This window comes from Galleria mellonella, unplaced genomic scaffold (genome assembly GCF_026898425.1).
Source record: "Galleria mellonella isolate WM207_F2 unplaced genomic scaffold, CSIRO_AGI_GalMel_v1 utg312, whole genome shotgun sequence".
Lineage (NCBI taxonomy): Eukaryota > Metazoa > Arthropoda > Insecta > Lepidoptera > Pyralidae > Galleria > Galleria mellonella.
Window position 1 is genome coordinate 8773488 of NW_026442074.1, and position 25997 is coordinate 8799484.

Consider the following 25997-nt stretch of genomic DNA (forward strand, 5'->3'; position numbering starts at 1 on the left):
GTTTCAATTATTTATAATAATAAATATTATGAATATTATAACTAATTAACTATTTATTTCACTCGAAAAATAATATTATTTTGAAACATATTTATAGAAAAATTTTAACATAATTTATATGTATCATGCTTAGATTATATAGTTAGAGTATCTCCATAGAAACTTCGAGAAAAGCGTGTCAACTTTTTCATACAATTTTGCGTGATAAATAGTTATGACTGTTACCTTTATATCTTCTATATTTATTTTGTTTAATAATTTTTGCATCTTTTTAATGGGTAAAAACGCATTTATTAAATAATTAAATATAGATACGTCAAGATATATTATGTGCGTAAGTATGTAGAACATGAATAATAAACAAGTCAGATAATTTGACAATTAGCTGACAAAAATTCGAATCGTTTTTGAGACTCGATGCTCTATCTATATAATCTGAGGTACCAGTTAAGGTATCAAATTAGATTAGTGAGTCTAATAGCGACTAACAAATAATAATAATAGAATCATTATCATCATCATCATCATCATATCAGCCGTCAACTGTCCATTGCTGAACATAGGCCTCCTCCTATTGTGGGCTTTTGCAAATAGTTGCTATTCTTGGCAGGCGAGTTGGCAACCGCAGTTAAGCTTTAGTAACTTTTAAACTCATTCCTCTAATTTTTAAGTTCCCATAGTCGCTTCTTACAACATTCACGGTAAGAAGGGGTAGTCTATGCTGCGACTACACGGTGAATAATAGAATATTTTTTTTTATTCACAACACTTGTTCCAAAAACTAATTCACCTTTTTTTATCTTGGAAATGTTTATTTATGTATGTATGTTTTTATACATTCACTTTTAATATAAATTTTAATGGGCGATAATGGAATTATAACCCCGCCTTCGCTATCGGTATTACACTGGCGAGACACCAGTGAATGATAATAGGTGAGGATGAAGCAGGTCAGTTAGTATATAGTGACGAATTCAACAAGAATTAGTCCCAATGGTTTCTAGAGGGAACCACGTGGAGTTCGACCTAATAAGGGCCAGCAATGGGGCCGTCAAATTCCATTACTTAGGTATTACCAGAGGGAGACTGTACAAAATTCGTTTGCTTGGGCACCTCTGTCCCATTCGTGTTTCTACCGTGAAGCAGTTTTGTTTCTGCCGTGAATTTGTATGGCTATGTTTGGGTTTGAAGGGTGGGATATGGCAGTGAATTTACAGGGTGCAGAGAAATAACACCTGAGTCCTCAGGAATGACAACGTATAAATAAGCGTAATATATATGGTAAAAAAAAAAAAAAATTATTAGTATCTACATAGTAACAGAGTCAATTGTAAATTATTTCATTACTGATATTCGCTGGCACTTACGTAAAAAAAATCTCGCTAATGTCCATGGGAGTATTACCAAATCATGTCATATATAAATGGCCACTTTGTTAGTTGCATTACAGTATAAGTAATAGTACCTATTTATACGCTCCAACGCGACGGAAGAGCGGACGTGAATAATGATATCAATCGTAAATAATGTCAATTAAGCATCCACTGTAACCAATTAGTTATGGAATTCTAATAATATATTTATTTAAATGTATAAATTTCCGGGTTTAAAGTCCTCTGTCCCATATGTACATCACTTCTAGTTGACGAAGGTCGCGCTCGCAATTTTTTGATAACTAAATCTATCGTCTATGCTAAACTAGTTATGACATACGTGAAGTTTTATACGAGAGATATATAAATATACCTAAACGTGAACTATCCATTATGCTAAACTACGAGTACAGTGCTACCGTCACAGGTTAAACATAGTGCTAGCGCGGCAGTGATAATATTTAGTGAATAATAAATAAAAATAAAAAAGCCTATTAGCGGTTTTATAAAAAAATGGGTAGTGTAATATGGGAGGATTTAACTAACAAAGATCATCTTGGCCATTTGTTTATGCTTAGCATGAAGAAACGACCAGATGCTGTGTGTCAGGTAAGATTAATATACAAATAAGGATTTATCCTAATTCATGCAATTAAATCTACGAGTTATTACTAAGTATGTTTTAAGTTCTAATAAATAATAAAATCGATTCTAAATTCCTATCTCCAATTATAAATATTTTAAGTTAATAGTTTCGTTCTATTTTATAATTTAAATTTGTAATCATTTTAATTAGATATTAATTTATAAATTAATTCATTATTTAAATTTTTAATTAGACATTAATTCATAAAAAATAAATTTTTAATTTATAAATTAAATAAATTAAAATCCATTCAGTAACTTTTTTGTGAGTGAGTGAGTGAAAGAGTAACAAACATTCATTCATGCATCCTGACAAACTTTCTCCGTTACAATTGTTTTTTTTATTTGCTTTAAAATAAAATTGAATAGTTTAAAGAACGGTGACTCAGAATCGACCCAGATATATAAATCTATTATTACCTTCATTGTGGTACAAGCTATTTCCGGATATTTGCCCGAGACAATAAGACTTTAAGAAATCTAATTATTATTATAAAGTTTTCTTGTTTAATTCTTTTAAATGCATTAAAATAGAAGGGAAATCCACCAGCGCTATTAGTTTATGCATATCAGGAATAAATAATAGATAAAGTTGAAGTCAAGTCGGTCGGCCTATTGTGACGAATTTATTGTAAACTAGCGGCCCGTCCCGGCGTCGCACGGATGGATATTTTTACATTTTAAAAAGTGGCCATTAAGGGTGCTCACGCGACAGAAGCTTAAAAATGTAGTAACTTCTCCCGTTTTCTTAACATTCCCCTTTACTGCTCAGCTCCTATTGATCGTAGCGTGATGAAAAGTATACTATAACCTGCCCAGGAGTATGAAGAATAATTGTACCTAGTTTCGTTAAAATCCTTCGAGTAGTTTTTGTTTCTATAACGAACATACAGACAGACAGACAAAAATTTTACTGATTGCATTTTGGCATCAGTATCGATCACTAATCACCCCCTGATAGTTATTTTGGAAATATATTTCATGTACAGAATTGACCTCTCTACAGATTTATTATACTCGTAAGTATAGATATAGATAGATTAACCGCGCTCGTCTAGGTGATTAGTTTCCATTACTAATAGTAATAATTCCTTTCCCTGTTTTTTTTTTTTTGTATTCATATATATTGTGCAATAACAATCGTGCTGTTTATTTTAGCTCTGAGCTTATGAGTAAGGTGATGCAATTTGTTTTTTATATACAATTACAACACATTTTTTTTACAAATGAAATGAATTTTAATTATTTGCTATTGAAACTAAAGTGTTCTGTTCCTATATGTTCGTAGTTATTAAATTTCATACATACATATCTGTCACGCCTGTCTCCCATTAGGGTAGGCAGAAACAATGGAACGCCAAATGCTTCGATTCAAACAAACCTCTTTCGCTTCTTCCACATTCATCAATCTTGTCATACACGCTCGTCGGTTACGGGTACTTTTAATTTGGCCCTTCTTCAGCACGTCGCCTATTTGGTCGACATACGTCCGTCTAGGGCGGCCCCTACCGACATCTCCATTCATTCTTGCTCGATAAATCTCTTTCGTAATTCTTCTTTCATCCATCCTCTCCAAATGACCAAACCAACCAATTAAATTTCATTATTATATTTATCTCATACTTATCTCATACATAAATCATTTACCAGTGTTTAATCTGAGTTATGTACAATAAAGATTTTACAATACAATACAATATAATACTTTTAAATTAAACACATCTAAACAAACATACTACATGCTTGGCGTCAGAATTAATACACTAGGTCAATGACTTTGTCAATGAATTAAGTATGACAATGTAGATAGTTGTGTTTTGCCGAATTTATTTTAATTTTGTATAAAAATAATAGTCGTGTCTATGTGGGGGTATAGATATCTAGTCCAACTGTGGGGTGCGCCTCTGGATAAAATATTGATGTTATTTCCGAGCGATGGAGTGTGATGAGGTGATAAATGATGAAAACATGGATTTAAGTAGAGAAATAGACAATTAATTATACAGCGACCAAGTATTAAGACAACGGCAAAAGATACAAAATATAAATTAAAACATTTTAAAAGTAAATGTGTAAAAGAGTATATAAAAACCTTCAACTCAAACCCAGTTATTTTGATCTAAAAACTAAACTACTAAACTGATTTTGTTAAAATTTCTATGGAACCAATCTGTAAGTATATGCTTACAGATAAAAAAGTATTTTTCGAATCAGTTTACAGCTAATGGAATTATGAAGTAACAGACAAAAAAAAAGTACAACCGAATTGAGAGCCTCGTTTTTTTAAGTCGGTTGAAAAGGAGTTTGCGTCGGCCGGTCGCCAACTGATATCATTTGTACTGCTGGACCGGAACAGCAGCAGTTATCGTACATTGGGAGTAGTGTTGTCTATGCATGTGTAGTTTTCCACACAGCTATGTGTAATGTGTACATACGTGCAAAATGGCGCTTTGTGTATACACAAACATAGGTACATCGTTGTACATTATACTTGTTATACTACACTCGACGATATAATTATCCAATTAAGCACTTCCTCCAGTTTTCCTGAAGTTGGTCTCATTTGAAAATGTATTACAAACAGATATTAATGTACGTGTATTATGTATAGTATACCTACATATCTTTATTTGTTCTATATAAGTGTGTAGCTACTATGGTATGCTGTGAAATATGCTTGTAAATCTTTAGCAGATTTAGGCTATATGTTATCTATCGAAACGATAAACTCTTGTGGGCATGTATGTTCACAATCATCTATTTCCTATATACATGAGAGGTCTTGCACTAGTGAGAAACGAGATATTCTGGATGCACTAATAAATACACTAAAATTTTAATGAGTAGTGATACAAAAGGCGGGCTTCCAGACAACCTTGTACAGGACATTGAAAAAAAACAAGGAATAAAAAAAAAATTGCCTATGTTTTCATTTGGGATAATCTATTACAAGGAGTAAGGCTATTTTATTTAATAAACAAATAGCTATATTTTGTTTGTGTGATAAGAAAAAACTGAAAACTTCAACAAATACAGCCTCTAATATAGGCTAGCGCCGCATGACTGCCTTCTGAAACTGAACTTCCGTTGCGAATCATTCATGGCCATCCATTTAATAGCATATAATTTACTACAAAGCCAAATACTCGTGTTTCAATCGTGAAGCAGTTGTGTTTGCATGGCTGTGTTTCGGTTTAAAGGGTGGGATATGGCGTGAATTTACTGGGTACAGAGGAATAACATCTGAGTCCTCAGGAATGGCACAGTATACTCTGTTATGTCCATGGTACTGCTCATGTCTATAGGCGACAGTTACCAAATTCCATCAGGTGGGCCGTCAGCTTGTTTGCCATTCTAAGTTGTATAAAAAAAAATACGGTATACGCTTAGATTATATAGATAGATCATTGAGTTTTAAAAACGGGTCAACGTTTTGTTAGCTAACTGTCAAATTAGCTGACTCTTTTTTCTGACAGTTTCTATATACTTACACATACAATCCATTTTGACGTATTATTTAATAAATAAAATAGGTTATTACGGTTTAAAAAGATCCAGAAATTATAAGACAAATTAAATATGGAAGTTATAAAGGAATCACTTGTAACTATTTATCACGCAAAATTGTATGAAAGAAATTGACACTTTTCTCGAAGCATTTGTATGAAGACACTCTATCTATATAATCTAAGGGTACATGCTACACTGTCGTAGAAGCAAAATTGCATTTTGTTTAACGAACAAAATTGACACAATGAATTCCTAAATTGTGGTACTTCTGCTCGATGACCTTGGCCACAGATGACAATACCCGCTATAATGACCTTGGCCTTAATTGATCAAAGTAGTGCGCAGTTATGTGTAAATGAACTCACTGAGATAAATAGGTGATAAAGTAAACATTGACCCTTTAACGGTCATATTTTATAGTGAATTAGTATATCTGTTTACATTTAATCAATATAAATGAATATAAACTTAATACTTTAAGATTGTGTCCCATAAAAAAAAAAAACTACTTATAATTGAGTCGTTTTTAAGCAAAATCATAATTTAAAAACTAATCTGGAGGATGCACTAAGAATGACATTAATAATAGGGGGAACAATAGGGGGGAAATAAAGTGATGTCTTCAGGGTCGGCAAAGCGCGCGTAATACCCCTGGTATTGCAGACGTTCATAGGCTATGGTAACCGCTTACCATCAGGGGCGCCGTATGCTTGTTTGCTACCGCAGTTGTATAAAAAAGAAATAATAATTTATTCAACAAACATATACAGACGCAATTACAAGGTGTATTTCATTACATATTAATTCACAGTAAGTGTCTCTGGTATGCTAGAAAAGTCTTGTGTTATAAAGGTCAGGCTACCGTACTTTACATAATTTTCTTATATAAATTTAAGGAATTTTTACCAGAGGGAGACTTTGTACAAAAGTCGATTGCTTGGGTACCTCTGTCCCATTCGTGTTTCAACCGTGAAGCAGTTGTGTTTGCATGGCTGTGTTTCGGTTTGAAGGGTGGGATATGGCGTGAATTTACAGGGCACAGAGGAATAACATCTGAGTCCTCAGAAATTGCAACGCATGGGGGTATCATGGGCGAAACAGTATACTCTGTTATGTCCATGGTACTACTCATGTTTATTAGGCGAGGGTTACCATTTTACATCAGGTGGGCCGTCAGCTTGTTTGCCATTCTAAGTTGTATATAAAAAAAATATAGAATTAAAGGTTAAACTGTAAAGATTAATGATTCATTCATTATCTATTCTATATCTTTTCCGCAGATAGATGCAGCAACCGGCGAGAGCGAGACGAACGCGTCTGTTTTGTCTCGTTCTATAGCTGTAGCAAGATGCTTCAGAAGACTGGGATACCAAGTGGGGGACGTGATGTCACTGAGCGGACCAAATACTATTAATCTCTGTATTCCGTATTACGCTGCATTGATGAACGGCATGCCAATTGCCGGAGTGGATCCTATCTTTAAATATGGTATGACATAATTAATATATATATATTTTTATGTGACCATAATCGTCTATGTGACCGCCGTATGTGCTCTCGCATAGAATGGGCCACCCCTTGTTTTCTCGTGAGTGTCGTAAAACTAAGAGTGGACAAGGGGTGGGCAGCAGCGTCTCTCTTAAAACATCTCTAAAAGCCTAACTGCGGTTACCAACCTGCTAAGCAAGCGTGGCAACTACTAGCAAAACTCCTCTTATGGGGAAGGCTTATGTCCAGTAGCGGACAGTTAACCAGCTGAAATAATAATAATATGCGATCAAAAATGGCATACATACTGATTGTCCACCTAATGGAAAGTGCTAAATACTGCTAAGGTAATGAAAAGTACAGTGACGCTCATGTGTGGCTATTTTCGATATGGAACATGTCTATAGTGTAATATCTCCGTACGCAACAATTTAATTGTCATAACCTACCCTTCTAACTGAAATACAGCCATTCAAATACAGCTGAAACCATCATGGTTATTTTCTCGTGATTCATCACGATGAACCAACTAACTTGACTACAATTTCACCTATCCTCACTCACTGGTATCCCGCCAGGGTATACTTATTGGTGCAGGCGATGTTACCATTCCATTTTCATCCGTATGAAAACCAAGTCTCTGTGACGTGTGTGATTCTAAAAATTTTAGGATTATTTATCTGCTTTTTATTTATTTATTTATTAGCACATATATGCATACATGGCATGACTTTTAAAGCATTCTCTCCCAGTCAACCATAGGGAAGTGTCAGAATACTCGAATGCGGTACTAGTAATTATTAATATATATACATACATACAAATATATATATATATATATTATAATATACACGAAAACGAGAATAATATATAATACTTTTTTTTATTTTTTATACTACTTAGAATGGCAAACAAGCTGGCGGTCCACCTGATGGAAAGTGGTAACCGTCGCCTATAGACATGAGCAGTACTATGAACATAACAGAGTATACTGTTTCGCCCATGATACACCCCATGCGTTGCCATACTTATACCCTTATTGTATATATTACATTATACCCTTATAATGTTCAGAAAATTACTATTATTATAGTCTCAGACCTCGCTATACTACCTGGACACTGGTTAACGATAGGATATTTCTATCAGTACTTGTGGGCAAAATAGATAATAAAAACATATTTTTCAGATGAACTAGAACAAGCGTTGAGAGTGACCAGGCCGCGGATATCATTCTGCATGAAGGCTGCATACGACGACCATATTCGAGCGATTCAAAAACTGAACCTCGATACGAGAGTAGTCACGTTAGACGACGGAGAACATTCTATGGCAAATTTCGTTGAAAAATACGACTCTAAAGATATTAATGATGCGGATTTTGAGTAAGTATTATAAAGATTTCATGTAAAAAATTTTATAAAGAGGAAAGATTTAATGTTTTATTCGTAATGGATAAATTTAAAAAATACTTAATTTATTTTTAGACCTACAGTAAAATTCTTTTACCTGTAGTAAACTATATTACTTGAGAATAACATGCGCTATATTTTATTTTCAAATCCCGCGAAACTGTAGCGGGTCGCTGTTTGTATATATTCACTAGAGGAAATCTAGAGGAAGACTCTACAAGAGTCGTTTGCTTGGATACCTCTGTCCCATTCGTATTTCTACCGTGAAGCAGTTGTGTTTGCATGGCTGTTTCGGTTTGAAGGGTGGGATATGGCAGTAAATTTACAGGGTACAGAGGAATAACACCTTAGATATTAGGAATGGCAACGCATGGTGTGTATCATGGGCGAAATATACTATATTCTCTGTTATGTCCATGGTACTGTTCATATCTGTATTTCACGATAAATATTGGCTTATTTCTTTTATTTTTAATAAAAATCGGAATACACTGTGGGTGTACACAACGTTTCTATGAGTAAGTGAAACTAGCTGATGTTTTCCAATCTGAAAAATAATTACCATAAAAGTATTTTAAACATAACCTTATTTTTTTATCATCAACATACATTTGTTAACAGATTAACGTTGTAGACTTAATTCTTAGCTTGGGAGCCAGAATTTCGTCGTAGTTATTTACATATCTAAAAATATGTTATCATATATCAACTAGGAATGTCAAATAAGCTGACGACCCACCTGACGGAAAGTGGCGTGGTAACCGTCATTTATAGATATGAACAGCAACCTTGATATCACAAAACACATGTTTTTTTTGTAATGGATGATAATGGAATGGGGTAACCCCGTCCACGCGGGGGGATAATGGATTGTGGGCAATGGACTTTGACAGTCCCTATTGTTAGCAATATGCCCTATTAGGTCGACCTCCACGTGGTTCCCCCTGGAAACCATCGTGAACAATTCTTGTTGAATTCGTCATAATGGGCTAACTGACCTATTTCATCCTCACCTATGCCCCGCCAGTATATACCGATAGCGTGGGTGGGGTTACAATTCCATTATCACCCATTAAAAAAGCTCCTGTATACACCGGCGGGGCACCAGTGAGGGATGATAGGTGAGAATGAAAAAGCAGGTTAGTTAGCCAGATTCCAGAATTCCAGATGTATTCATCACGATGGTTTTCAGGGGGAACCGCGTGAAGGTCGACCTGACAGGGTATTTTTTTTGGATGGGTGAAAATGGTATGGTAACCCCGCCTGCGCTAACGGGATACGTTGGCGGAGCACCAATGAAGGGTGATAGATGAGAATGAAAACAGGTCAGTTAGCCCATCATGATGAATTCATCAGGAATTAATCATGATAGTTTCCAGGTAGAACCGCGAGGAGATCGACCTGGTTGGGTATATTACTAGCAATGGGATTCTCAGTCTCCATTACTAACAATCCCTTTTCCCCCTGACAAGGTATATTGTTATGGAACTGGAAGCCCGCATTACTAACAATCCTTTCCCCCACAAAATACATGTTTCGACAACGATTCCTTTTATACGTTGCCATACTTGCCATTCCTAATATAAATTAACTGCTTGACGGTAGAAACAGGAATAGGACTTTATTAAAATTTTTCAATGTGTTTTATAATTGAATAATGTATAAATTAATTTCATAAATAAAGTGATGTAAATATATACTGACAAAACTCCCCAAGGGGGAGGCTTATATTCAGCAACGGACAGTTAAAAGTTAATATAATGATATGATGAAATATATACAGGGTTAATCATATTCGATGTAATAAGCGGAGACACAGTATTTAAGATACTGACCAACTCTTCCCAAGGAGCATAGTATCAAAAAAAATCGTATGCCAGAATAGTCTTAGAACTTTTCACAACGGCGTGGTCACAAGACCGATTGTATATGTAAGATAATAAAATTATTTTCAGTATTTCAACACAGACTGGCTCTTTTATTACATGAGAATACAAAAGAGTCTTCAAAAGAAGTGAAATGTAAAAATAAACTTTATTTCAATTTATCTTAAAATTGTAATTTAAACGCATTCGAGCGGATATAAATGTTTATGTGGCAAATTGTCCCTTTTTATTGATACTATCATACTCATCACGACTAACCTTGTATATTTAATGTAACACTGTGATTATTTAATATTAAACTTTATTTCAACTTATCTTCAAATTGTAATTTAAACGCGTATGAACGGATACAAATGTTCATGTGGCAAATTATCCCTTTTTATTGATACTATCATACTCATCACGACTAACCTTGTATCTTTGATGTATCTCTGTGATTATTTAATATTACACGCGTAGTATTAAGGACGTTGACCTTGGAATTAGATTACGTGACGGTGTTGTGATACGTGAATTTTGCTCATTATAACTGTGGTATAAAAAAAATTTGCGATGACTACTACGTAGTTGTTATAACTATGTCGGTCAAAGTCGACAAGTCTGTTGTAGGTATAATCTTACTGTACTATATTACTTACTTTTGTCCATTAATTTGTATGCGTGCGTTTTAGATACTAGGCACTAGTAAAATCATCAACATCACATCAGCCGTTATCTGTCCACTGCTGTACATAGATCTCCCCCTATTGGGGGATTTGCCAGTAGTTGCCATGCTTGGCAGGCATTGGCACTCACAGTTAGGCTTTGTTGATGTTTAAACAGGGACGCTGCTGCTTGCCCCTCGACCGTTAAGTTTCCTTAGTAACCTCTTATGACACCTGCGGGAAAGGAAGTGGTGGCCTATTCTATACTGGGACTATACGGCGAATAGTAAGCTAGCAACTAGTAAAACATACACCCGATTTAAAATTACTCCTTCTGGAACACAAATGTGAAAACCGCATTCCATTTCGGGAAGTAGTTTTTGCATGCCGGAACATACACATAGACACATAGATAGATATTGCTCTTATTGAGATATATCATATCAGTTTTTGTCAACTATCTCAAATGTACAGACAAGTTTTAGTTATAATTTTATTATATTAGTATCTAAGATAAGATATAGGCGTTAGTTAATATTACAATGCAATCTGATAGAATACGGAATGCCAATATGAAATATTCCATGACGACTCGCTAACACGTGTGTGGCATGATTGTCTAATCTCACTGGTTAATGGATTACCGACAGAAATTTCGTCTAGTTAGGCTGTTATTGGTATTGGTACCTACACGTGCGCGGTGTGAATATTATAATACTAATCTAGGGTTGTCGCCCATCCAGGTTTTCTCAGATTTATACTAGTTTATTTTTAAATGTTACCAAATTCAGCGTAAAAAAATACTTTTTCGTGAATATGAAATGAATAAGAAAACGACTTTTTTTGGAATTATTTTAAATAATAATAATAATAATAAGTGTTTAGAAAAGAACTTTCTTCACCTAAATGTTTAGGATTTTCTCAGCTTTGGCAATGTTGGTAGCGTCAACCCCATGGGTATTAATCATACCAATATTACCACACAATACATAATATATAATACCACAGGCTGTTTATGACTATGATTATTTAATACTTTATTGACTATAATGCGCTTTAATTACAAGATAATGTATATCAATAAAAATCCTTTATGATAAGTTTCTTCATTTTTATCACCTGATGAAAGAGCGGTAAAGTCTAGATTTCTAATATTGTAACATTGATTGGTTTATTGGCGTAAATTTTGGCCTTTGGCTGGATGGATTTTTGTAATATAGACTTTTTAATAGATAGCGAATATTTTATTTAGTGGATTTTAAATACACTAGCTTTTACCATTGACTTTATACCATTAGATTATGATCCAATGAAATAGGCTGCTTTTGAATGAAGTTGTAAATTAAAACGTACATCTTAATTTAGAGTTTCAGAATTGTGAAAACCGCGTCCAAATTAATGCAACAATTTTGCGTGATGCTAAAACAAACATATTAACAGTCGAACAATAATTATAAAAATTACTCTTTTGGTTACTTTTTGATTTACTAGTGTAGTGTGTATACATTATCTGTACTTCCACTAAGACAAATTTTTTCATACAAATTTTTCTTTAATATCTCCTACTTAGGCATAGATACCATATCGTTACAATTTTATCATATGTTTTAGATAATGGAATGGTAATCCTGTCCTGTCTTTTTTATATCACGAAAGTAACAAACAAGCATACAGCCCGCCTGATGGTAAACGACCACTGTAGCTTATGGACGCCTGCAACACTAAGGATGTTATGTGCGTGTTTCTAACCATGGAGAAACCTTAATGTACCCATTTAAACCCACCACCCAAGCTGTGGAATGTTTAAATCCACAGCTTCAGTGGTCAGACGAGGAACCTCCTCTGAAACCACACTGCTTACCCTATCAAGTTTGTATAAATTAATGGAGTGCTATAGAGTTATCATAAGTAACGATGGCTGTATTAATCTCTGTAAAACTCACATGTATCTCACTTCGCAGTTGTGTGTAATTGCTATTCTATCCAATTAGGCACAATGTAATGTTCTTTTTAAATTTGGGAAATAAAAAATTACTAAAAAAGTACTGTCTGTAAAACAAAATATTAATGAAAAAGCTTTGTTTATAAACAAAACAAACAGAGACAGCAATAAAATAAATTGTACAATTTATTTTATTTTATTTGTTTGGCGCTCATAACAGAAGGTCACAAATTTGAACTGAAAATGTATTTATTATGTATACCTGCATAATACTTTTTATGTATTTATGTATTTTTCAAGCAAACATATAGCATGATCCAATAATAAATATGACTATAACAAATCCATTCCGTTAATAGTTACAATAAAAAAAACAAAAATTATAATTTTAACATTAATTAGCAATAAAAGAAAATAAAAGAAATAAAAATAAAGTGAGAAGCTTCTAAACATTTGAAATTTATTCAAATAATTTAATACAATTGTTTACGAAATTGGTTATATAATTTGTTCGTTTGACATTCTACGTCGCATTGCATATATGTACAAATAATAATAATAAATATTCTTCTGTATTCGTATTTAGCAATAACGAAGCATGTTTATTTACTTACGTTCTTTGACAGATTTGCCACTGAAAGGTCTTTAAATAACTTTGAAGACATTTTTGTATTTAACACTGAATTTTCAGACCTGCCACTTTTGACCCAGAGAAGACTTTCGCGTGGCTGGTGAGTACGAGCGGCACCACCGGCACATTCAAAGCAGCAGCAATTACTCACAAATCAATTTTGGATTTCATTCGCATACACTTTAACAGAAATGTGGTAAACATCAGGTAAATTTCTCCGCATAACTTAAATGACGCAGATCTGATTAGTAACTCGGGAGTCTTTCTGTGAAATAATGGCAGACAAGTTGACAGCCTACTTGATGGAAAGTGATAACCGTCGCATGTAGATATAATTTTTTTTTGATGAATGAAAATGGAATGGTAGCCCCGCCTGCGCTAACGGGATACGCTGGCGGAGCACCAGTGAAGCGTGATAGATGAGAATGAATACAGGCCAGTTAGCCCATCATGATGAATTCATCAGGAATTAACCATGATAGTCTCCAGGGGGAACCGCGAGGAGGTCGACCTGATTGGGTATATTGCTAGCAATGGGATTCTCAGTCTCCATTACTAACAATCCCTTTCCCCCCTGTAGATATAATTAGCATCATGAACATCACAGCAGCAGCTGCACTGAAGGTGCAGCAGGAGTAATGAGCTTAGGAAGGGGCCGGTCAGTTTTGGTCAACGGTAACAGCGCTTGTGCTAACAGTATACGCTGGCGGGGTACCAGTGAGAGATGATAGGCGAAGAAGAAATCCCAAAAGGCCATTGTGAGGCTGTGTCGCGTACTAAGAAGCGAATGATAGCAACACCGAATGTGCCCCAGGATTGGTCCGTCTACGTTAAGAAAAGGGAACAAAACTTAGCTGTATGTGTCAACGGACGATTTAAAAAAAATTTCAAGTGGATCAACGCAACGGCTCTTATCTAAATTTATATTTTTATAACTACATGCAAATAAAATCGAATAATTCAAGCTTGTTTATATGAAATTGATCTTTAAACGATCTGTTGAAGACATCAGCACGTAACAGGCTGATTTCTGGTGAATTACTGGAGATTAGGCATAATGGTTTTCAGGGCGACCGCGGAGAGACCGACTTAATGGAGTAATTTGCTAGCAATGGAGACACTAGACTCCATTACCAAAAATACTTCCAGTGCTCTCAATTAAGTTGTATTTTTTTGGTTGTTACCTTAAAACTCCGACGTTTATAAAACGATTGTTTGCCATATTTGTTATAAAAAATAACTGATTTGGCAAAATATTATTTTTTATCTCTAAGGATACTTTCAGATGGATTCCATAGATATTTTATCACAATCGATTTTATCTCAAATAAATATTTTTAGTTTGGTCCTATAGATATTTTATCACAATCGGTACAGCGATTTAGTGTTTAAATCAAAATGAATTGTTTTGTCACGATTTAAATCGATTTTTTTTGTTGTGAATTTTCTTGTTTTGTGTATCGTTAAAACACTGATTTTAGGAGGAACAAGAAAATATTAACGTTATCACCAATCCAGTGGATAACTTGTATTTCTGATATTATTTACACACCAGCAACAGAATCTATTAAGCTGCAGACTTCGTCGCCATCCATGGAACACATTATTGATATTATCAACGAATACAAGGTGCTTATTTGTGATGCAATATATCTCTGATATAAAATAATTCTTGTTGATATTTTTATCTAGCTGCCCACTCCAGTTTTGCATAGGTATACTAATTAAAAAAATAAGAGCAACTATTCTCTCTCACTCATTCACTTTTTTTTTTTAATTATTGCGATTTATTAACCCAAATATTTTACTTTTCCTGACTTTTATGTAATGGGTGACACAGTCTACTCTGTTATGTCCATAGTACTGTTAACGTCTATAGGCGACGATTACCACTTTCCATCAGGTGGGCCGTCAGCTTGTTTACCATTCTAAGTTGCATAAAAAAAAAACTTTAAAAAGTATTAGCCAAAAGGGTGAAATGATGTGTTGACGTAAATTTACTAATTTATTTTTATTTATTATTATCATCATCATATCAGCCTCTAACTATCCACTGCTGGACATAAGCCTCCCCTTAGGGATTTTGCCAGTAGTTGCCACGCTTGGCAGGCGGACTGGCAACCGCAGTTAGGCTCTGAAGATGTTTTAAGAGGGACGCTGCTGCTCCACCCTGTCCCATAAGCTCCCTTAGTCGCCTCTTACGACACCCACGGGAAAAGAAGGGATGACCTATTCTATGCTGGCACCTCCACGGCAATTTTTTTCATATAGATGTGAACATGAATTTGCTTGTTTATTTGTTTATTGTTTCTTGGTTATCTAATGGTCAGCCATCATCATAAAATTTTATATTTGAATACTTTTTGGCATTCTTAAATGTCATCATATCTGCCGTTAACCGTCCACTGTTAAATATAGCCTATTGGATTAATAACCAGTTTATGGAATGAAAATGGAATGGTAACCTCGCTTGCGCTACCGGTGTAGGTACGTTGGTTGCTACCAGTAAATGATGAAAGGTGAGGAACATCGTCAGTTGTTCCATCGTGAACTATTCACTAGACATTAAACACGATGGTTTTCAGGAGAGACCAGAGAGGTTGATCTAATAGATCCCGATCTGATATTGCTAGCAATAAGGCAGTTGACACACTCTCACAAGTTGCTAGGGCAAAAAATTAACTGATACTTTTTAAATAAAAGCATGATCATATTTATTTTTTTAATGTTTTGAATTTACAGCCCTCAGCGATATTAACTGGCTCTTCGACTATAACATATATTCTGAGGCATGCAAAGAAATGCGATTTAACTTGCTTCGATGTAATTATGCTCACTGGTGGAAAGATTCATAAGGATCTAATAATGGATTTAAAGGTAAGGTACTTATAAGATATATTAGTGATTGAACATTTTTTCTTTAACAGATGACATGATAATGATGAGGGTTATAGGAATAGTAACCCTGCACGCGATATCGGCATACACTGGCCGAGTAACCGTGAGTGACGATGGATACGTATTAAAGCAAGTCAGTTTTTTTTTGATGGGTGAAAATAGAATGTTAACCTCGCCTGCGATAACGGGGTACGCTGGCGGAGCACCAGTGAAGGGTGATAGATGAGACAGAAAACAGGCCAGTTAGCCCATTATGACGAATTCAGAACGAATTAACCATGATAGTTTCCAGGGGAACCGCGAGGATGTCGACCTGGTTGGGAATATTGCTAGCAATGGGATTCTCAGTCTCCATTACTAACATTTGTTTTTGATTCTTGTTTTGTATCTAGTTTTTATCATTAATTCTTTTTGTAGTAAAAATCAACCTATTCTGTTTCATCTCTGTGAATGTTGAGTACAACTATATTGGATTGTAAACTTATAATGCTATTGTTGTATTTTATTGTTAAAAGTTATGTTTGTAATCTGTTGTTGTACCACAAAAATAAAAATAAAATAAAATTACTAACAATCCCTTTCCCTCCAAGCAAGTCAGTTGGTTCAACGTAACTAATTCACCAGAAACTAGCCGCGATCGTTTCTCGGGATGCTGGAAATGGGGCTGCTGCTTTTTTGGAAAAAAAAATGGAGCTGCTAGTCCCTATCTTCTACTATTCTTTCTATCTAAAACTTTCATGATCATTATGTATCTATTAATTGTTGAATATAGACCTTTTCCAATGCCTTCAATATGTGCAATCCTTCGCTTTTCGTACTGAGGGCCACACATAATTGGTTCTTTCCATTGGGGAGTGTATGCCCATAAGTCGTCACATTGGGCAGTGGGTTGGTGAATATTGGTAATTAGAATTTTTGGAAGGATTTTTGAAGAAGCTTCGGAGAAGGAATAGGATATTACTATATGGGAGGATGTGAGATACGATAATGACAGCTGCGGTCTCCGGAAGGGGGGAGGGGGTGTACCCGTATTCATCAAAAAGATAAACTCAGGAATTTATCATGAAGATTTCATTTAAATAAAGAGTTTATTATTGTCAACATACATAAGAACAATAAAGAGAGAAAAAAGTTAATTATTAACAATATGTATTTATCTATTTACTCATACACTGAACAAACTTTTCACTTAATAATATCATTTATTAGATACACTCTCTTTTGAAGAAAAAAAATATATAAATTTTCCATGTTAATATGACAAAACAACATAAAAATTAAGATTACATAATTATATAATAACATCATTTTTTATTTTAAAATTACAATAAAAGAAAAAAAAAAACATAAAATGAATAGCAGTGTTTGTGCAAAGGATCTAACTCAGCATATGTCACAGTTCCATATCTGATGCTACGACACTAATTTTCAATAGGCCCTAAATACGTAACTCACGGACACATGTGTGCACGAGATGTTGTGTATAAATATATAAGTATAATACATAAGACAGTGATAAATATATAGGATAGATACGATAATGAAATTAAGAAATATATTATAGATATTTAGTAGTAAGGTAGTTGTCCACCAGGGGAAGACTTGATACAGAAGTCGTTGCATGGATAACTCTGTTCCAATAGTATTCCTGCTGTGAAGCAACCGTGCTTGTATGACTATGTTTCGGTTTGAAGACTACATGGTATATAGCAGTGAAATTACAGAGTACGGACGCATACACCATATTTTTCAAGAATAGTCCTGGTACTGTCAACTCTTTGTCGTATAGTGTTGACAGTTTCCTATTTGTCTTTATACATAGTCTCTCTAGTCTATGGTGCTGTTCACGTCTATAGCCACCGAGCACCATTATTCATCAGATGCGTAGTCAACTTGTTTGCCATTCTAAGCAATATAAAAAAATATAGGAACAATCATCTATATCTAACTTACGTTGTTCTCATTATTTCAGTCTCGAATGCGGAAAAATGCACTGTGTGTTGAAGTTTACGGGCAAACGGAAAGTCTAGGGCCTGTCCTCCAGGCGAATATTAACGGACCATTAGGCAGTTGCGGAAAAGCCTCAGCGATCTCTCTAGTTAAGGTAAAATGACATTATAATATTGTATTTCTATTAATACCTGGATGATCGAGCTTTGCTCGGTATTTTTTTTGGCTCAGTGTTGCTTAACAACGCCATTTATTGTCAATTAGTCGGTAAAGCAGTTAGTTGCGAGTCGATAGAGTTATTGATTTCATTTTTCTATAATATTAGGTATATTTTATAGCATGAGTGAATTCTTAAAAATAGTGTGTCGTGAGGACCTTTAATTAAGGTCGCATTTTATAATGTAACTATATTATCATGTGTTCTAAGTAGCTATAAATGTATGCATTGTTAGTTGGCCTTAAATAGATAAATAGTCTATCTAATTAAAACATAATTAAGAAATAACAAAATTTGTTTAAACTTAGCACAGAGATAGTCTAGATGAAATTAGTAACAAATCGTAAACAAAAACATTCAATGATTGTAATTGAATAGTTGTTATAGATCAGGGGTGGCCGACTTGCCCAGACTCAAGATCTACTATTTACTGACAAAACCTTGATCGATCTACCAATTACATACTTCTTGAAGTCTCAAATGAAACAGTATAGTTCAGTACACTATTATAGAGTATTGTAGTTTTTGTATTTACTACTTTATTAAGAGGGAAAACATAAAACTGAAAATTATTCTTAGTAACTACTTATTTATATTAGTGTGAGCATTGCGTCTAAGCATCTTCCGCTAGATTAGAAAAATATTATATTTTTTGCTATGCCACGATCTACCTCTATTATAGACTATTATATATAGACAATATAAACAAATACACTTAGTTAAAGTTTCAACTGAATAATTCTTACTGTTACAGCTGGTAGATCCTGAAACTGGAAAGGAAATTACAGAACCCAACATACCCGGCGAACTGTGGAGGAAGGGGCTGAGTTTCACAGTACGTTCTATTTAACATTTATTAATATTTATCTCGTCATGTACATCGCTGTATGTGCCCCGGCATAGAATGGACCGCCTCTACCTTTCTCGTGGGTGTCGTAAGAGGCGACTAAGGGAGGGCGAGGGATGGGCAGCAGCGCCCCTCTTAAAACATCTCGAAGAGCTTAACTGCGGTTGCCAACCCGCCTGCCAAGCGTGGCAACTACTGACAAAACTCCCCTTATGGGGAAGGCTTATGTCCAGCAGTGGACAGTTATCGACTGAAACAATAATATGTATCTTAGGGGGGATTTGTTAGTAATGGGGATAAAAGGTCCTATTGATAGGTTAGGTCACTCTTTAAGTATCTATATTTGTAAACTCTTATATCTGTATTAGGAGTATTACAACAATCCAGAGGAAACAGCTAAGGCTTTCACGGAGGACGGCTGGTACAAGACCGGAGACCTTCTGTACAGGGACCAGGATGACAACTACTATTATGTAGAGCGAATCAAAATGCTCATTAAATATAGAAGCTATCATGTAAGTAAAGTTTTCGTAAATTTTATTGAAGAATCTTCTGGTAGGTAGACACTAATTTTATGTTTTTAAGTCTTTCATAAAAGAATAATATTCAAAAAAGAAATATGATCAATAACATGACTTTGGACGACAGTCATCTGCATGGATACTGCTGTTCTATTTATCTATTTGCCAGAAAGCATCTGTGTTTGTACAGTTATGTTTCGGATTAAAGCACAAATGACATTGAAAATATGGAGCCGTATCCGTAGTCCTATGGACTTTCGCCAATTGAGGGGTCATGGTTGACCTCCACGTGGACCATCCTGGAATCTATAGAACTAAATTCCAGACATATTCATCGTGATGGGTTAATTGATCTGCCTTTTCATCCTCACCTATCATCGCTCACCGGTGCCCCGACAGCGTATACCGTTAGCGCAATCGGGGATGCCATTCCATTATGATCCATTAAAGAAAAAACCAGTAAGGACATATTACAACATAGATATAACGAGTCAGTTGTACCATCAGGTGATTCCAGTAGAACTGGAAGAGTTGATACGAACTCACCCGAGCGTGTTGGATGTGGGCGTGACGAGCGTGCCAAATGAGCTCGATGGCGAACATCCCGTTGCGGTTGTGGTCCGGGAGCCGGGGACTTCCGTCAGCGCTCAAGAGATAAAGGATTTGGTAGCTAGTAAGTAATGCTTTGTCTTGTGGTCTCGATATAGAATGGGCCACTTTTTTCTTCCTCATGCGTATTGTAAGAGGCGACTGAGGGAACTTAATGATCGAATGATGGGCAACAGGGTTTCTCTTAAAACATCACTAACGTAAACAATACAATTTTTTTCAAAAATTCGTTAAAATAGGTTTGAGCGGTTTTTAAAATTAAAGTGAACAAACACGTATTTATTATTATTATTATTATTATTGAGAAAAACCTATAATACTGAGATCTCTGTGATTAGTTCTGCTAGAGAAATAATTTCTTATTTTTTGAGTAGTTTTTTGAAAACTTATAATCAGTGCTTTTTAGTGGTTTAATCCTGGCACAAGGTATTTAGTACAAGCATACATTTATTTTATACTTTTGAGCTTTCAAATTTGAGACATTTAAGCTTTATAGGCTTCGAGGCACGCCACAACAAGCTTTGTTATTTACGCAGCTGTTTCATTTTCATGGACGTTTGAGTGCCTAAGAATCCATTTCAAGATATGGTTATTTCAGCTGCCCAAGTCATTTAATAACATTATGCAGCATTATATATATTAAGCGTGACTTAAAACGTCTTTATTATTTGTCAGTATGAGACTCGATATAAAATATATTGCATATATACGTACCATATTATTATTTGTCTTTGTGCTGCTAAACAGCTGTGCTCACATGGCTGTGTCGGTTTGAAGGGTAATATATGACAGTGAAAGTATTTATATATTCATTAATACATGTATGTGTACATGGCATGAATTAATGCTAAAAGCATTCTCTCCCAGTCAACCTTAGGGAAGTGTCAGAATACTCGAATGCGGTACTAGTAATTATTGATATACATACATACTAAAATTTACATATATGTATAAGTAAATAAATATATATAAATAATGAATATACTTACACATATATATGATATACTATATTATACACGAAAATGACCATAATATATAGTACTTACTGCTCGGATAAAGTATAAAAGTGAGCATAAAGAATTTTTTATTAATTAAATTACATGGTACTAAGATATAATACACATTTGCTTTTATCTTGCTCGAATTTTGTTGGATGACCATGGATTTTGTATGTTAAAATGTAAAATTTTATTTCTATTTATTATTGTTACATATTACTGTGTGTATCACGTTTTATATGTGTACACGTTTTATATTATTTTATCATTATATTGTTTAATATTTATTATAGAATTTATTCTTGTAACGATACATTCCTAAGTAAGCTTATTAGGACACTGTAAAGATCACCTAGTCTTCAGGAGTGGAAACGCATGATCATACCACACCATGGCCACCACAATGTGGTGACAGTGTTGCTGTTCATATTTGTAGGTGATGGATTTCACTTTCCCACAGATGAGCTATCAGCTTCTTTGCCGTTCCAAGTTACCGACCCAAATGTTAGTTTATGTAATATTTGGTATGCTAAACGTCTCAGAGCTGGACAGTGGCTTATTGATAGCACACAAAAACATTAAAAATTACAGTCAATTTTTATCATATTTGAATTAAAAGAAACGATGACTAACAAATTTTTTTCCACGTTTTCAGGTAAAGTATCTGACAGCAAATTATTAAGAGGTGGCGTAGTATTTGTGGACGAGCTGCCGTTAACTTCAACAGGAAAAGTAGCGCGTATGAAACTTCGGCAAATAGCGTTTAATGCAAACACAGTATAAGGATATTTAAATTAAAGTACAAATTATTTTAATATTAGTTTTATTGAATGAACACAGACATCCCTAATGGCCTTTATTGACAAATGAAATATATATTATTCATCAATAACTATGATATGGACATGAAGATACTAATACGGCATGGCTGTATATGTATAATGCATGCAGTATATATTATATTATAAGTTTTTTTTACAACACAGGGGGCAAACGAGCATGCGGCTCACTTGATGGTAAGTGACTATCGCCGCTCATGATCATCCGCAACTCTAACGGCATTGCAGGTGTGCTGCCGGTCTTTTATAAAGGAATTATGCTCTTTTCTTGAAGGTTATGTTGTCGTATCGGTTCGGAAATACTGCTGCTGGAAGTTGATTCCAAAGAGTGGTTTGTTTATGTAATATTCTGTGCAGAAAAGTCATATATTTTACATAACCACTTTTGTAACTTAATGAAAAATTAATAAAAACGGAGCAAAAAAGTTAGTTCCGTAGTCATTAATTTCTACTCTTTATAGACAAACTGTACAGTAAGGCGCTCCTATTGCTGTACTACCCTCGTTTAGGTAGCCTGCAAGATTGTGCATTTGGGTCGTTAGTTTTTTTAAGGAACTTAGCATTAAGGTCGTAGTCGACGGAGCATGCTCTGATTTAAAACCTGTGAATGTTGGTGTCCCGCAAGGCTGTGTACTATCTCCGACCTTGTTTCTTCTGCATGTCAATGATATGTTACAGATTAGTAATATTCATTACTATGCAGATGACAGTACAGGAAATGCATTATATACCGGTCATGCAAAGATATCGCGGGCACATATAGATGAGTGCCGGAATAGATTTGTCTGAAATCGAAACTTCACTCGACCATTCGTTTCGATCTGGGGTGAACACAATCTTGTCCAATTTAACCCTAAAAAGCCACAAGTCTGCGCGTTCACCACAAAAAAGACGCCGTTTGTCGTATCTACCTGGGAAAATGCCCTGAAAGTGTTCAGGGCATTTCCTTGATATTTGATAATAAGTCGAGTCTAGGAGTTCTTGGCGTTGATATATCTAGTACTAGTACGTCTAGTACTGCACACAGACTAGTGACGTACTGCACTCACCTATGGGCAGGAGCGCCACAGTACCAGCTCCTTCCATTAGACCGCATTCAAAGTCGGGCGGCTCGAATTATTGATAATTAGCATCTTACTGTCCGACTCGACCCACTAAAACTGCGCAGAGATGTTGCATCTCTGTGCATCTTCTACCGAACTTATCATGAGGAGTGCTCTGAGGAATTGTTCGAATTGATACCTGCTGCTGATTTTCACCACCGCCATAAACTAAAGTTTCATCCCAACAATTTGGACGAGTGGCGGTCTTCCACCGTGCGTTTTTCAAGGCACTTTCTTCCACGCACAACCCCTCTTTGGAATCAACTTCCAGCAGCAGTATTTCCGAACCGATATGACATCGTAACCTTCAAGAAAATTCATATTCCTTTTTAAAAGGCTGCAACATACCTGCAATGCCGTTAGTGTTGTGGTTGATCATGGGCGGCGGTAGTCACTTACCATCAGGTGAGCCGCATGTTCGTTTGCCCCCTGTATTGTAAAAAAAACAATCTGAGCTTGCCATTATAAGTTTATTTATTTATTTTTAAAAGGTACATCAACATTGTAAATACAGACATTGATTTTAATTGATATATAGGGCTTGCATCTTGCATTTACACCAATTACAGACGTACACAACATTTTCTTAAGTCATCGATTACATATTAACAAAACTGATACCAACAAAACAATAAAAAAAAACATACAGGTGATAACATAAGAATACTTAAAATATATAACTATTAAAATTATTAGAACAGTGCACACAGAATTAAAATTATTGGTTGTGGAAAAATTATGGTAGTATTACGATAGAACTTTTAGAATTTCACTCTTGAATGACTTGGGATGGTCGTGAAATATATCAAGATTGAGGGACTCATTACAGGAATTGTACGTATTGATTAACCTCGAGACAGGAGCATGCAATCCCAAATTAGTTTTATGTCTGGGGATTTTAAAGACAGCTTTGCTTTTGTTACGGGTATTTAATTTAGGGACACATATGTCTATACGTTCTAATAGCCCTTGGCACATTGATGAACCATTAACTATCTTTTGAAGGAATATTAAGTCTAGCATACGCCTGCGCTCATGAAGAGAAAACATCTTAAAAACCGTTAACCTATCCTCGTAGGAACGTCTTTTGCTTAGTTCAGAGGAGATTCGCACCAAATGTCTTGTAAATGATCGTTGAAGTGACTCTATCCGATCCGAGTGAATCTTGTAACATGGATTCCAAATAACACCAACAAATTCCAGAATGCTTCTGACCAACGTATTAAATAAAAATATATTGGAAGACAAATGCCTAAATTCTTTTGTATTTCGTTTAATGAAACCTAGCATTTTAGCAGCCTTAGTCACAATATAATCAAAGTGAGGAATAAAGCTTAATTTGCCATCCAATATCGCGCTGGGATCGCGGACCTGATCTACAACAGCAATTTTCGTATTGTTAATAGTGTAATAACCTTCAAATTTCTTTATCTTTCTAGTAAAGCGTATATGTTGAGATTTCGACGCGTTAAGGGACATACGGTTTTTCTTACACCACTGATAAACCCGATCAAGATCACTTTGCAGCAGTTCGATATCAGAAGGTGATAGAATTTCACGGGAAATTATCATGTCATCTGCAAACAGTGAACACTGACAATGATAGATTATATCATTGATGTAAAGCAAAAATAAAATAGGGCCCAAGTGTGAGCCTTGTGGTACTTCAGAAGATGCAATAATTTTTTTTTTATTTATATCCGTTAATAACTACCACTTGTTCACGATTGACCGGATATGACGAAAACCAGCACAATTGACAATTATCAATTCCATACTGATTGTACAACTTATTAATTAGTATTTGATGATTTACGCTATCGAATGCGCTTGCGAAATCAGTATATACAGCATCAATTTGAATACCATTATCCAATCCTTCCATGATAGTTACTATGTAGGAGCAAAGATTTGTCACAACCGACTTTTTTCCTTGAAAACCATGTTGCTCAAGTCGAACAAGTGACCTGGTATGACTAATAAGTATTGGGCCAACCAATGATTCAAATATTTTTGAGAAATATGATAACATTGATATGGGCCTATAATTCGATTCTTTGTTGATTTCTCCTTTTTTAAGGATAGGTACTATACGTGCTTTTTTTCATTCGCTTGGAAAAATGCCAGTTAAAAGTGATTTATTGCATATTTCGGATACGACGACGAACTAGCGCACCTCTTGATAAAAAAGGAGATTAGGATTTAATGGTTTTAATTGAATAAATATATCTTTCTCTGTGAATATTATCCGAGACAATTTTGATGTGTATGACGTAGTTGTATTGATGACGGAGCTAGAGGCCGCAATTTAGGGCTGTAGGGGTAATAGAATATACAAAATATGTCAAACAACATCGAAAACGCTGTTTTCAATTAAAAACGTGATTTCCTTTATTTATAATATTTATAAAATATTTCTTTTGATACTATATTTCTAACCTTAATCTTTAACGGAAACTGGCCCTTTTGATTCTTTTTAATTGG

General features: G+C 34.9%; 1 protein-coding gene across 1 annotated transcript; it reads left to right on the forward strand.

The window, feature by feature from the left end:
• Positions 1–1474: 1474 nt before the first annotated feature.
• On the forward strand, positions 1475–22386 carry LOC113522398 (luciferin 4-monooxygenase-like). The gene is made up of 11 exons (XM_052895996.1): positions 1475–1982; positions 6809–7016; positions 8206–8401; positions 13592–13738; positions 15013–15160; positions 16274–16408; positions 18402–18533; positions 19351–19431; positions 19812–19958; positions 20472–20637; positions 22227–22386. The coding sequence occupies exons 1-11, from the start codon at positions 1887–1889 to the stop codon at positions 22352–22354; spliced, it is 1584 nt and encodes a 527-aa protein (XP_052751956.1). The 5' UTR covers positions 1475–1886; the 3' UTR covers positions 22355–22386.
• Positions 22387–25997: the final 3611 nt, after the last annotated feature.